Source organism: Tamandua tetradactyla, chromosome 11, assembly GCF_023851605.1.
Source record: "Tamandua tetradactyla isolate mTamTet1 chromosome 11, mTamTet1.pri, whole genome shotgun sequence".
Taxonomy (NCBI): Eukaryota; Metazoa; Chordata; class Mammalia; order Pilosa; family Myrmecophagidae; genus Tamandua; species Tamandua tetradactyla.
The window spans coordinates 32,667,106-32,681,749 of record NC_135337.1 but is presented as its reverse complement, the minus strand read 5'-3'; the positions used below and the strand labels follow the sequence as shown (position 1 = coordinate 32,681,749).

Genomic DNA, 14,644 nt, shown 5'->3' with positions numbered 1-14,644 from the left:
CTTCTGAGAGGGGAGCTGGCTGCAGCAAGCAACCTTGGTACTGAAAAGGCAGTGGAACTTATCTGTGAGGACTCCAGCTCATTTGAGCTGCTGCTTAAGCTCCTCTAGGCAGCGAGTGGGTGAGGCGTGGGGGGGCGCTCTTCACCGTGATGCCTTTTTGGGTCAATTTTAAACCATCAAATTCACTAATTCTCAAAAGGGGAGAAGGTAGGGCTGTGGGAGAGTATGGTTTGTAAAAGCACATTCAATGTTGTAACTTAATCTTTGACAGTAAAGGAAAGCCATTGTTTTCCTAATGCAAGTCTGTCTGGTGGGGTATAGGCTAGCTAAAGTAAGGAAGCATTCAGGAAACCAAACCCATAGGAGACACTGAAGATGTTCAGAATGGTTCAGAGGCACAGCCTGAGCCCTAGAGAAGTGACAGAGTGGCGGGGAAGGAAGGCAGGACCAGATTACTCTCTTTTAAACTATGTTTGGGAGTTTGAACTTTATTCTGAAGGCAACGAGGGGGAATTACTTGAAGGCTTTCAATTGGGATGTGACATGATTTGAGCCTTTTTAGTATTAGTTGGTGTTGCTTTAGTAACACTATTTAGAATTACTTGGTGTTACTTTAGTAATGCTCTTTAGTATTACTTGGGTGGAGAAAGAATTGCAGGGGAGCAAGTCCAGAAGTGGGATTACTAGTTAGGAGGCTGTTGCAGTAATTCTGCTCAAGAGGTAGTGGGAGCTTGAGTACTAGGTAGTAGCGGTGACAGTAGAAAGAAGTCAGTGGTTTGGGGGAAAAAGATATTCTAGGCGTAGAATAACACTTGGACTTATTAATTTGGACAATGGAGGAGCCAAAGAGAAGTCAAGGAAGGTTCTCAGGTTTCCGGCTTAGGTACTGGAGGATGGTGGTACCATATTGACATAGGGAATGCTGGAAGAGAAGCAGTAAAGGGGTATTTGGAGGGAATGAAAAAAGTAAACCCTAATTATACATTGTTTCTCTTTCTTTGCCTCTGGGAGATTGACAGAGGTCCAGAAACGGACTCTGAGGTCCACACTCATTTCCAAGTCTCTTGCCACTGTTTCTGAGCAAAGTGACAGCTCCTACTGTACTCCCCTCTACTCCCACCCCCTTCCCCTCTGCTCCCACCCCCCCTTCCCCTCTACTCCCACCCCCTTCCCCTCTGCTCCCACCCCCCCTTCCCCTCTGCTCCCACCCCCCTTCCCCTCTGCTCCCACCCCCCCTTCCCCTCTACTCCCACCCCCTTCCCCTCTACTCCCACCCCCCCTTCCCCTCTGCTCCCACCCCCTTCCCCTCTGCTCCCACCCCCCCTTCCCCTCTACTCCCACCCCCCCTTCCCCTCTGCTCCCACCCCCCCTTCCCCTCTACTCCCACCCCCTTCCCCTCTGCTCCCACCCCCCCTTCCCCTCTGCTCCCACCCCCCTTCCCCTCTGCTCCCACCCCCCCTTCCCCTCTGCTCCCACCCCCCTTCCCCTCTACTCCCACCCCCCCTTCCCCTCTGCTCCCACCCCTCCTTCCCCTCTACTCCCACCCCCTTCCCCTCTGCTCCCACTCCCCCCTCCCCTCTACTCAGTAAGCCTAGAGTATCCTCTTAGCCTTCCCCCTTCTCTCCTCTTCATCCATACAATTGAGGCAGGCAACAAATTTAGGAGAAAGTCATAATGAAAATGGTTTTATCATCTTGAGGGTAGAATTTAATGATGACAAAACAAGGCATGTATTAATAATTGATATATATATAGATAGATATCTTTATTATGCACAGATAAAAGACTTAAAACTGTGGTTATCAAAACTATACATCCAAGCAGGTTCACAAAATTGCTGACACAATGAACAAAGGAAAAAAAAAACACAATAGGGGTGTTCAAACTGGCCACAGGGATTTTAAGGGTACTCTTTTTACCCCATAAGTGATGAAAAACAGCAACAAAATCAGGCTCATTCAGGAAAAACCAGAAGAGAGAAGTATTGTATTTGGAAACTGATAATAGTCCTTTTTAGAAAAACATCTGTCAGTTTCATGAACAACCCCCAGATAAAACAGGACAAATCACATACACAACTCACCCAACAAAATGTGCTCTGTTAACACAACCAGCCGTACAATCATCATTCAGACCATGAGGTAGTTACATTACAAAACGACCGGCACGCAGGAGTGCAAGCCCACACACTCAGGGTCACGCCCACGCAGAACACAGCCAGACACGGATTTACAATCTTATTACGAAACGTGGAGAAGACCATTTTTTTTTGTTATTGTTGTTGTTTAAAAAACACTATAGAAACAGCTTACACTCAAGAAATCCCTGGCCTTTTAAAATACAGAGGAACAACTGGTACATACCACATGGCAGAAGGGCTATAGGATGTAACACAGAAAAGTCCGCCTTGGAGTTCAGAGCATTTCAGTAATAGCATTAGCATTCAACAAACAAAACAAAATGGCCTCTGTGAATTAAGGGGTCAGCCTGCAGAAATAACAAAAGACTTTGCAGAGAGAAGAGCTCAACTGCAATATAACAGTTTTAAAGAAGCTTGCAGAACATGTCAAAAAAGTAGAGCTTGTAATCTGTATTAAAACTGTGACATATGAAACAATCAGAAATGCTGTAACAGAAGCTAGGGAGAACCCCCTTTCTTAAATGTTCATTTTTTAGAAACACTTCAGAAATACTTACTGACATTTACTATCCAATTAATGTGGGATCAGGTTTCATCAACATAGATTTCTTGATTTGAATAATAACTTCTGAAAAATATACCCAGACAAATTTCTCAAATATATCAGAAATAGGTGATTTTTTTTTTTGAAAAATCTTTTGGTTTACAACTTAAAGTTTTAATTCATTTAAAATTTTTTATAAAATCATTGGTAATGTAGTATCTCTCTCAAAAATATACATTTAAATATATTACAAAAAGCTTTAACCCTGTTCATCTAAGAAATCCATCTTTTAATACTTCCTAATAGCTAATTTTCTTTTTAACAAGATAGGGTTTTTAAAAAAAAGCAATGAACTGATCAAAAGAATTCACAGTAACTGAAATTAAACATTTCATATGGAGTAACTTAAATTTATCTAAAACACTTAAATATATCTTTATACACAAAATTTTTGTAGTAAAATATAGCTATAAGTGATTTAAAGACTCTAGTCTTCTCTGAAGACACCTTTAAACTTTTTTATACATAGAATATGCTGAGACAATACATTCTGCTGAAGGTTAGGCAAAGCACATTTTTTTAAAACACAGGTAGCATAATTTAGGTTCTTCACTCTGACACCCTTATGTTAAAAAAAAAAAATTAACCATGGGAAAAAATTCTCCTCTAATGTTATATTTCACACATGATGTGTGTGAAAATTTGCAACATTTTAGATAACCTGGAAACCCCAGCCCTAAAGTAATCTGTTTTGGTTAAAATTATCCTGAGTACTACTCAATGTCTACATCAACCAAATCAATCAGATTATTACTACTCAATGATTGAGTAATGATGATTGTCAATTTCCACCTACGTGTTTGTATGTAGACACAACCCTTAGGTCTTAAGTGTCACCAACCAGGCACAGCTTCCTTATTTTAAGGGCAGAGAGACTCACTTATGAACATATATTCAGGGATAGAACCTAGCCTGTTCTACTCGTGGAATTCTGAATTGTTTGGGGGTAATTCTGGAAAAAGAGTAATGTTTGATTTGCAATGAAACAAATTAATTATCCTCATCAATAAATGACTTGGTGTGGAAAATTTTCCCCAGCATTCTTTTTTAACAGAGAGGTATCAGTTGAGCTTATTTTAGCTACAACATGGCATCATATTATTCTATTTAATGAAATTCACCAAATCCTTTTTGAGTTGGGGATCTATTTAAAGCAAGAGAACTAAAACAACTCAAATGAATGCCCTTGTCCATTTCTTAGCACTTTCTTGGCAGAACCGGTGACACTGTTCAGATAACCAAGTGGAATCCGAAGGGATCTGCCATGCGTTTGCATCTTACAAGAGTCTGACTTTTAGAAAAGGGTCTATTAAACAGGTTGACAAGTTTTGAGTGGAAACACTCATTCTTCCAAATATACTTAAGAATAAGTTTCAATTCTGAAAGCACAGGACATTTCAAAACGGGAAAGATTTTTTTTCTTCTTCAACTGAGAAAACGAATGTGCCACATGACATTATATACTTGCACCTGCATACATGTATACATAAATCACCAAGAAAATTTCTCCTTAGCTCAACTGCTGACTATTGCCCCAATTTATACATTGAAATCTATAGGAACAAGATGTCATAAATGGGCGCAAATCCAGTCCCAGAATTTGACCATCTTCAATTTCTACATGTCTATAAAGAAACACAAAATTTGCATTAAGACATTTTTGCAGTCTGTGTGCAAGCGTGGGGACAAACAAGAGGCTGAAAAGATAATCAACTTTTTGCTTTTGGCCCAGGGCACAAGAAAGGAATGTTGCCTTGATGTGTGTCAGGATACGACAGCACCCATCAAGCAGATACATCAGACTTCACGGGGTGTGGCATCGACATCGATCAGTGTGCATCCAAAGGTGCAAATGAGACATGGAGGAACGCTTGGGAAGCATTAAAGGACTTCTTTTGCTTTACATATTGGTTAAGACATGAAAGAATCTTTGGCCACATCTCCTCACTGTTTCTACTCTCTGGCTGATATCGTTCTATTCACTCCTTGACTCTGGAGAAAACTCAGGGCTCCAAATTATTGATGGTCTTACCTAGACAAAGCAGCATTTTAAAAACTGGCATGTGTTTCACATTGAAAATCCCCAGGTCTGGGAGGGACCGGTGGAGAAGGCCACCTTAGCTATCTCACAGGGGTTCTAGTGTGTTAGACCCAGAGGTCAGGTTTATATCAGCCCTGGGCAGAGGAGGGCGGGGGGATGTGTGTATGTGTGACTACATCAGGTGATTTTTATATGGAAATTCACTCTCTGTTTACAAGGGAACCAAAATGAAAGCCTTCCAAGTCTGCACACGCGGCATCGGCCACCAGGCCCTGCCCTTGGCAGCCCCCCGGGCCCAGCTAGGCTGCGCTGCTGCTGGAACAGGGCGTGCTCTGCGTGCTGCCAATGCTGTGCGCCGCGCTGCTGTTTTCCGAGGCTGGAGAGGAGGTGGGGACTTGCTGCCTTCTCGCTGTCTCCCCTGCAGTGAATAAAGAAAAAGGGCCAAAAAAGACGCGTGTTATGGTCGTGCATTTCTCTCCACTTTATCCGACATTTGTCTCGACCACGGGCAGGAGTGACTAGACCAGGATGGCTGGAAGACCTTATCATAAGGTTTTCTGGTTTGGTTTTGTTTCCCATGTCACACCTCTTCCACGGGGGAGAAGAGGAGTGTTTCAAAGCCCACTGAAAACCATTTGTAGCCGCTAAGACCCCCTGACAGCTGATGACAAGTTCCCTTGGATTTTGGGGTCTACAGCCTTTGGAGAAACCACCACTATCTCTACTGTATAATGTAATGGACCAGCTCATGCAGCCTGGACACGTCTCCCATCTACCCTCATAAAGGCATTGTAGGGTTTGTAGGGGGAGCGCTTTAAACTGTAATAAGAGAACCTTGGCAGTTGGGGGCCCTTTTTCAGAATGCACTTGTTAAAAAATGGGTAGGTAAAGTCTAGGTTTTGCCCAAGCTACAGAAGAGAGAAACTGTGTGCCAAGCAGACAACCTACCTGAGAGATAAGGGTAGGGGGAGAGCACTATCTGAAAAACCTTTGTGGGGAAGAGATTTGGCCATTTGCACACGGGACTGCAGTTGCCTGGGAAGAGACCCCTTCCATCCGGACAGGCGCTGCAGTACGATCATCTCCCGACATGTTAAGCATCCCACTTTCATTACACACCCTGCTGCATTCTGGCTAAACCCATTCTTCATGCCATGTGTGCAGTGCCTTCGAGAGGGAGGAGACTTCGGGTCACACACATGGTTTGCATTTAGCACTGTAAAAGGCCCTGGAGTTGGTCTTTTCTTCAGCAAAACTGGCCTCAGTTGCAGCACTCAAAAAATGACTCTAGGTAGGGAAAAGTGATCAGGGCTATCCAATGAAACACACCGTATTTTCTTTGAAAAGTCAGCACATTAACCTCATAAACTTCTTGTCAACAGTCTCTCCTGCCCCCATCTCCAAAGGTGGGAAGCCCAGAGGGCTAGGTCTGTTTATGAATGAGCCTCCTCTTTCCTGTCATGCTGAAACACACATCTATCAGCTGCAGATAAGCAACCTGCCCGGTCGCTTCATTAAAACAAAACACACGAGCAAGGCTCTGTCCTCTGAGCACAGGAACTCGAGCCCGTTACTTCATTCCCTTTCTAGGGCCCCTCAAAGCCTCAGCCAAAAAAGCAGTTCTCTAAAATGTAGAACTGGCTCCTGCCCCTTGCTCTGGTTACAGCTTTCTCCATCACCCATTTTACGAACCACATAGTACACATTTTTGCATCAACCTCATATGTATTCCTTGCATATTTGAGCCTTTGCTGTACTTTCCCTGAATATCTTTTTTTCTGGGGTTGGTGGGCTGGGGAGGGGCAAGAGGGGTCAATAACTGAGTGGCAGGGAAACAGTGTATTTTTGCTCTTCATTTTTGGAAATCTGTATTTTGGGTTCTCCCTGTCATTGTTTCACAACCCCCACACCCCCTTTCATGTGTGTATATAATTAAGGGCAGGAACGTTTGCTTAACGGCACCAACTTTTTGCCAGAAACTCTCTTCTTCCTGAGCGAGAACTGCATTTCTAGAAGGGAATCAAATTCCTTTATTAATCTGATGCCCACAAAAAAAAATATTCCAGAGACCTGAACAACTCTCAATACACTTTAAGAATTCAGCAGCCCTCTTACAACGCACGTGCTGATCCACACAGCTGGGTACTCACTTATCAATTAGGTTCTAACATGTTACGAACCACATTTTAAACACATCTTTTCCTCATTTAAATAAAGGATATATCAGAAATGCAGGAGGTTTATCAATAATGCCCCCCAGTTCCCCTTTTCTGGGCTCACTTGGGCTTCATTTGCTCAGCCTGACAGTAGCTAAATTAAGACGGCCCTGCCTCATCTATTCACTCTAAACAAGTTTGTCTCCTCCAGAATTTGACTTTGGTTTGATTATTCACATACAGGAAAAGTGCCAGTACTACTCCCTGCCCAGGAAGTCTGAATATTTGCTTTCCGATGTCTATTTGCCAAATATAATTTGTCGCCATGTCAGTTTATTTTAATCAGTGCCCATTTAAAAGGGCTTTCAACTTCCAGAGTTTTGGAAACTCTTGTGCTGCTAATGAAAACACTGCCCAAAATAAAGCCCTAAACAAAACAAAACAAAACAGAGAACCTTCCCCACCCACCCCCCATCCCGCCAAGATTGCAGAATGCATTTCACCAAAGTGGATGAGCCAACTTGACCTATTCATCTATTGACGCTCATCCCATAATCTGCAAGGAGAACCTTTGAGAATCTGCTTGGAAATGTTGACTCTTTCTTCTTTAGACTATCCTTTATATCTCCATGGCGATTATCACATGTAACATTTCTGAATTTAACCAAGTTTTGAAAACCTTTTTACCTTTTGACAAAATTAAGGAAAAGTTTTCTTGTTGTCAGATGGAAATGATACTACAGAATTTACCAGGAGAGAGGAAGTTTAATGTGCAGATGCTTCTGCTTAATAAACTGATGACTCCCCGGGGCTTTTCTTAGCTGGGGTCCTTTGGCTTTCTGTTCTCTACCACAGTGACCTTCAATTTCTTGGAGAACTGACTTTCTCTAAAATATCCTTTCGGTGACAAATACAACCATGTTACTTCTGCAGGAGACCGGCAAAGACGGCCTCGTGAGGAGGCCCAGGGAGGCTTTTTACTTATGACCATCAGGCTTGGCTATCAGAAGAAATGCGTTCATGCTTTGTTCGTAAAATCTCAAAACACACTGTGGAATGAGGGATTTAGTGGGGAGGAGGAGTGAGTAGGGGACAGAGGTTATCTGGTGCGTGGAGAACTCTGGAGGAGTGGGGTGTGCTGGGGACAAGGATATCAAGGGTGTCCGCCCATCCTGGATATTAGCTGGGGCTGGGCCTAGAGGTTGCCCAAGATACTTTTAGAATAAGAAAAATATATTGCTTAAGGGACAATCGTTTTATTTCTTTAGCTTGGCATGGAGCTCTGATTTCCTGCCACCTCTTTGGCCGTCTATTTACAACTGGATTCTTATCTTTAAGCCTTTCACCATGGCAGGTCCTGGTTTGGATATTAGGGAAAGAAATTTGATTCAAGAACGATGTAAATAACATGAAGAGGCTCTAGGGGAAACAACAGGAACAAAAGGGTTTGAAAGAAAGATGAAGGGAATCCCAATTATTTAGCCCAAAGGAGGCTGTCTGCAAATATTACCCACAGAGAATTATTACAAAGAGGAGCAAACAGCTGTTCCTGCTCTCCCTCGAGGGCAGAACATGAGGAAATGACTTGAAATGCAGCAATAGGGATTTAGGTCAGTTAGAAAAGAACTTGCTGATTATGAGGACTGGCTAATTATAAAGGGAATTTATGGAATCTGTTTCTTTGGAGGTATTTGAGCATAGGACTAACAATCATATGCTTGGGGTGATTTAAGATTTAATATTCCTTGTTGATGGAAAGAACACAAGGGCATTTTCTTCTAGGCCCATATGTTAGTTGCAATTTTGCATTGATTAATGCCTCCGTTTCTTTCTTTTTTTTTTTTTTTACTTCCTAGCATTTATTTACCACTTGCGCGAAACTTGGGTTGGCCATTGCCACAAATAAAGGACGTGTCAGTAGAAAAGAAAGAAAGAGACGAAGAAGAAACGACCATACAAGCAGCTCAGGGTGAAAAACACGAAGAAAGCTGTAGACATCCCGGTCTGGTAAAGAAAAGCAGCAAAGTAGAAGAACAAAGAAAAATCAAGTCTGTCAGTTCACACCGCAATTGAGGAGGAGGTGCACCATTCCTGGAAGTACTGCAATACCAGGTCGATGCGTGGAGTAGACGGAGCAAGCTCCTATTCCATCTCCCTGTTCCAAAAATCCATTTAATATATTGTCCTCGGATAGAGGACGTATCTGCCTCCGTTTCTTGATATCCTCATTGTAATTCTTTCACTGGCCTAATCCACTACGGAGAGTGAACTAGGCCACTTCTTTTTATCATTTCTATAAATTGTCCCTCCCCTCTCTCTAAGCTGAAAGAGCTTCCTTCTGCAGGCAAAACTCTCTGCGAGGGATGGGTTTGGTATTGTTGTAAGGTATAGGGAAAAGGGGAAATGCTCCAAAGCAGGAATTAAAGTCTTTCAAAATGTCCTGCTTAACATCTTCTTTCTAAATTCCTATAGCACCTGTGCTTTGGTTTTATGTAGGCATCTTACTTTAACTTTTAACTTTTGTGGTCTCTGTACAGGATTCACTAAAAAGTCTGACAGTAATTAAGGAGAAGAGGAGGGGGAGGAGAAGTGAAGGGGAAGAAGGCTTTACACATATATTTACAACCCTGAATATAGGCTATAATCAGGATAGACTGGAAGCAGATTATTCAAGTACTAGTCTTGTTACCTAAGCCATGTCAAGTATTTCCATTTTGTAATCCTGGAGATTTCATAGGGTTATTGGGAATGAGAGTGCTGAAACAAGAAATGCATATGAAAAGTTTTCTAAACTCCAAAATTCTAAAAAAAAAAGGTAAGCTATTTAAGATTGCTAAAATGCGTACACAGAAGAAAATCTAAGAGGGGAAGAAACAATGTGTTTCACAGAAAAAAGTAAAATGCTGAGGTTTAGAATGGGGCATGCCTGTGCCAATCTCTCATTCAGTCCTTGGTTAAACACACAATGTATTCTTAAATCAGAAGTCAGCCACACACCCAAGGCCACCTGAATTAGGAGAGAACTTTTTATTAGGAGCATCTCTGGAGGCATCAAAGGAAACTGAATCCTCATTTCCATAGTAACAGATCCACAGATAAGGCTTAAAACTGAAAAGTCAAGAAGTAGCAATATATTGCCAATGTTATTTATATATGGATTTATGTCCAAAAGAATCAGCTAAGGGCCAAAATTGGTTGCTCTGGGAAAGGAGAAATGGGGAGGGGGCAGTAAGGGGGGACCAAGGCTTTTTATAACAAGTCTTATAGAACTAGTTCAGCCTTTAAACCCATGCAAATACTACTTTGGTAAAGTTAAACATTTTTACTGAAACTGAAAAATAAAAGCTTTTGCCCTCTCCTCAGGAAAATGCACAGGAACACTTCTGTATATGACTTTAGGGACCTTCATGGACTGGAGGTTAGGGACCCCTGAATTAATGAGACTCCCCAAGGAATATGGAGATTCTAGGTTCTCTTCTAGCACCATTTCCACCCCCAACTGTGCCCCCTCTCTGTACCATTTTAAGAGAGACTGTAGTTTTAGAAATGGAGTTTTCCAAGTAGAGTTAATATATCTCTAGGGAAGTATCCCATGTTGTGCCTAAAGTTGTCATATGATAAGGTGGGAACCAAGCTTTTTTAGATGAACTCACATTCCAGGTATGTAAGTAGATATCCACAATTCAAATATGTGATTTGGGTTTATGCTCTGTGCTACAGATGGAATGGAAAGCACAACCAAAGGGAAAGTCATCCAAATAAAGGATTGTTTTTGAAAAAGAGGCAGATGCTGCCTGAACCCCCCAAATATACCATATAAGGTCTGAGTTCCACAAGTTAAGATTATTGTGGAAAGTGAATAGACCGAGTCAGTGTTTGATTAACTACCTCTCCCTACTGGCCACTGCATTATAAACTTCCCTTTGATTCTAAACTTGCTGCTAGTTGATCCAGGTAGACTGAGGAGTTTCTGGAAAGGAAACTACCATTCAGTCCTGTTTTGAGCCTTCTTCAAGCTTGAAGAAAAATTAACCAGTTCATGCGGCATAAGCCACTGGTGTTTCTTATGAGCAGTGTGTGAAATAAATCAGAGGCTACAGCCTTTAATAAAAAATAATTCTGAAGCTATAACATATGCAATGCTAACAGATCCCAAGCCCAAACAACAGTGTTTGTAAACCTTTAGCCTTTCAAACTCGCAAAATTTAAGTTTATGGAAAGCATTATGGAAAGATTTTTGGTTTTGTTTTTCTTTAATCTACTTACAAACTAATTTCTATATTAACATAACTTAAGACCTGTCTTGACGCATCTGGTTTTGGGGGAAAAGGGACAGAATCAACAATCCTCTAAATTAAATGAGCAGCAATATACACCATAAACCAAGCTCAGCTTTTTTGTAAAAGGTTTTTGTGTTTAGCTGTAGACGAGAGTCTGGGGTTAAAAGGGGATCTCAGTAGGGTGTGTTGCAGTAGAGTGCCATTCTGTTGCCTTATTCTGCTTGGGTCTCGCTTCCTGGCCCTTCCTGGCATGAGATTAGCTTTAAGGGTTTGAGGGTACAGTTCTATGACCAAAGTGCAACAGGCATGGGATTACAGGGTCTTCCTGGAGTACCTGCAAGTTCATTCCCAAAATATAGCACAGGCTGCCAACAGCCTAGAACCTCACAGCCCAGGAGGCTGGGAAAAATTTGCAAAGAATTGTTTTGAATCTGAACATGTCAGTATTCCTGTGACACAACTATCTGCCCTAAAATGCTAGTCTACTAAATGCTGTCCCTTCTGGTACTTTTATAAACTGCTCATGAGGAAGAAAACTCCTAAAGTGATTTACAGATAGTATAATCCTCAGAATTATAGCACATGAGACTTATTGCCTCTCATGTGAAACATGGATCACTTAAACATTGCTGATTAGGAACAATAACCTGAGGAATCAAGGCCCCACCATCAAATTCTCCTAAACTTTTGCCAAGAGGTAGGTTTTGGACTTGGTAGATCTCCTAGGCCAGGTACAACAGGATTCACTCTTCTCCTTCTGTCATCATTTAAGATAACTCAGTTAGGAACAGCTGTATTTGAAATGAAAATTCGGATGAAAAAGAGTCTGAAATTTTAATCACAGGCTAAGTGGGAAAGAAGAACAACTGAGAATCTGTGGGCCATGGTTTTTTATCCTTAGTAGTCTGAAGTTTTGCCTGGCAATCAAGAGGATTAAGAGATGACTCCCCAAAATGTCTCTCAGTGCTTCTCTTCACTTTAAATCAGTCATCCGTCCAGCTCGGTACAGTCAAAGACTAAGGTATTCACTGGTTCAGTGGAGAAATAATGAAATTTCTAAACAGAGAAGCTGAGCCTGCCACAGGCTTCTGATTGGTCCTGTACCTCTGACCTCAGTTCAACAGTGTAAAGCTCCAAGTATCTGAGAATGAACAAGACCAGCTAACTGGTTAGACACGCCTCAAAATACATGTCTTCTTCCCCAGATTTGCAAGGAAACTAAGAAAGAAGCAACAGAAGAATAGTCCATTTGCTCCCTTCCCTAAAGACTCCCCTCAATGGGCCTTCATACTGTAAAGGGGATGCGGGGGGTGTGGGGGAGCATAGTTTGAAAACAAAGTGCTTTCGTTTCAGCATGTTTATTTGTTTTCAATTTGTGATAACATATTTTGAAAATTTAAATGACTATAGAAGGACATAAGAAGTTTACACTTAGCAAAGAGGAACATGGTATGGGTTACAAAAAAAGAAATTCTGCTTATGACATTGCTTAGGGTCTCTGGTAGACAGTGCTTGCCATCTTGGCAGATGTGGTAATAAAATCTTGGCTTTCTTTTTCACTTTCTGCCCATTTATATGGCTATTCTGAAGTCTTTAGCTTTGGAGGAATGGTTCATATTTCCAGTTTTGGCTGCATAATTTTCTTTAAACTCTAACCACAAAACAGCTTTATGGGAAGCTAAGCTTCACCAACATCTCAACTGCAATTAACATAAATATTCTAATCACTCCTTTTTTAAACGCTGCTTAAAGCGATTTATATATTTGCAAAACCCAATTCATGTCAAATATGTAAATGTGGAAATGGTAGGAACAAGCTTTCCCCCCTTTCATTCATTCGTTCATCCAACAAAACTCTAGATGTCTGTTGTGGTGCTGGCACACAGAATGTGCAACCAATATTCCATACCACACTAACCTGTGTGAGAATAGATGTACCATAAGGCTCCCGTGAGGAGTGCTCCAATCACAAATGCCGCAAATGCAATGCCCATCACAGTGAGGGTATCCAGACCATGGAAAATTGCTAGAAAGGAGGGAAACCAATACACATACTTTATTACTCTGCATTATACACTTGTAATTTTACATTTGTTTTACAAGCACTGTCTCAAAGGCTGAGCACTGACTAATGAAACCTGAGAACATAACGAGGATCCCAATAAAATATACTGTACTTATAACCTGCAAACTTTCTCTCAAAGGAGAAAGGAGATTATCAGGTTTCCAAGATAGCCGCCATTGGCAGTTTACTTCTAGGAAGAAAATTACTAAAATCAGATTTGTAAACTGGGTGTGAAAGCTTAAGTCTATGGTTCCATGGTCTCAATCTGATGACCTTCTATTTGAATAGTATGTAGTTTAAAAATTCAGAGATTTGAAAAATAAGGTGAATCCCCATGATCAAAATATGACTTAGTGGTTACTTATTAAACATCTCCAACAAGGAGGCACTGCACGGAAAACACACACTTTAAAATACTTCACAAATACATATATGTATGTGTGTATTTGGGTGCATGGCCCAGAACTCAAACCTGGGTCTCCCGCATGAAAGGTGAGTGTTCTATCGCTGAACCACCCATGCACGCCACAAATATATTTTTATGACATTTGAAAGTACGAAAGATAACAAAAAGAAAGGGGTGGGAAGAGAACAAAGTATAAGAATAAACTATTCCTGTGGACTGCAACATTTCACTGATATCTTCATTTTAACAATGGTACATTGGGTCATTTAAAATAACCTATCTCTTAACACTTTTCCAACATGGTCTTTCTATTGTGGGGAATGGAAATATTTCTCCATGGGGGGAGTGATGTCAGTTTTACATTCAGCAAAACATACATAGAACCAAATGTTCCTCAAGATTTTTAAATCTGAAATTAATTGCAGGCCACAGAAATAGAGTCACTTATAAAAATGTAAAAATCCTTTTCCAAGGGAGGGTGGTTTTTGGTAGAATAAAATTCCAAAGGCCTTTGTTTTTTGAATATAAATGGAAAGTATAGGCTTTCCCTACTATTTCAGTTCTATCCTAGCTCTACTATTCTCTGCAGCAGAAGCCACTTCAGCTGGTTTCTATATAAATTTAAATCTCTTGACCTCTTTACTCACTTCCCTGTAAAAGGTCTAGCTGTAGACAAACATGACCTTTTTTTTTTTTTTTTTTTTAAAGGAAAGACAGAGAGAAGGAAGGAAGGGAGGAAGAAAGGGAAACATCTTTTAAACATTTTCTTGTATTTTGTTTCTCCGTTTTCGTTACATGGGCTGGGGCCGGGAATCGAACCGAGGTCCTCCGGCATAGCAGGCAAGCACCTTGCCCGCTGAGCCACCGCGGCCCGCCCCAAACATGACCTTTTGAGCAGCCTCAGCACTCCAAAGGGGCTCAGGAAAAGTATATCATGGTATAAAAAGTCTGG

At 41.4% G+C, this 14,644-nt stretch overlaps 1 protein-coding gene and 1 non-coding gene across 4 annotated transcripts in view; both read right to left on the bottom strand.

Moving 5' to 3' along the window:
- Positions 1-1,733: 1,733 nt before the first annotated feature.
- The window catches only part of TGFBR3 (transforming growth factor beta receptor 3), a 206,118-nt gene continuing 193,207 nt past the window's right edge, over positions 1,734-14,644 (bottom strand). For all 3 annotated transcript variants that reach the window (XM_077120291.1, XM_077120294.1, XM_077120293.1), the window contains exons 16-17: positions 13,140-13,247; positions 1,734-5,203 (exon numbers count right to left, since the gene is read on the bottom strand). In XM_077120291.1, coding sequence (XP_076976406.1) covers positions 5,085-5,203; positions 13,140-13,247 — 227 coding nt within the window. In that variant the 3' untranslated portion in view covers positions 1,734-5,084. The remainder of the gene's footprint in view (positions 5,204-13,139; positions 13,248-14,644) is intronic.
- LOC143651138 (U2 spliceosomal RNA) lies at positions 9,017-9,210 on the bottom strand. Its single transcript, XR_013159873.1, has one exon. It is a non-coding gene; the product is annotated as a U2 spliceosomal RNA (small nuclear RNA).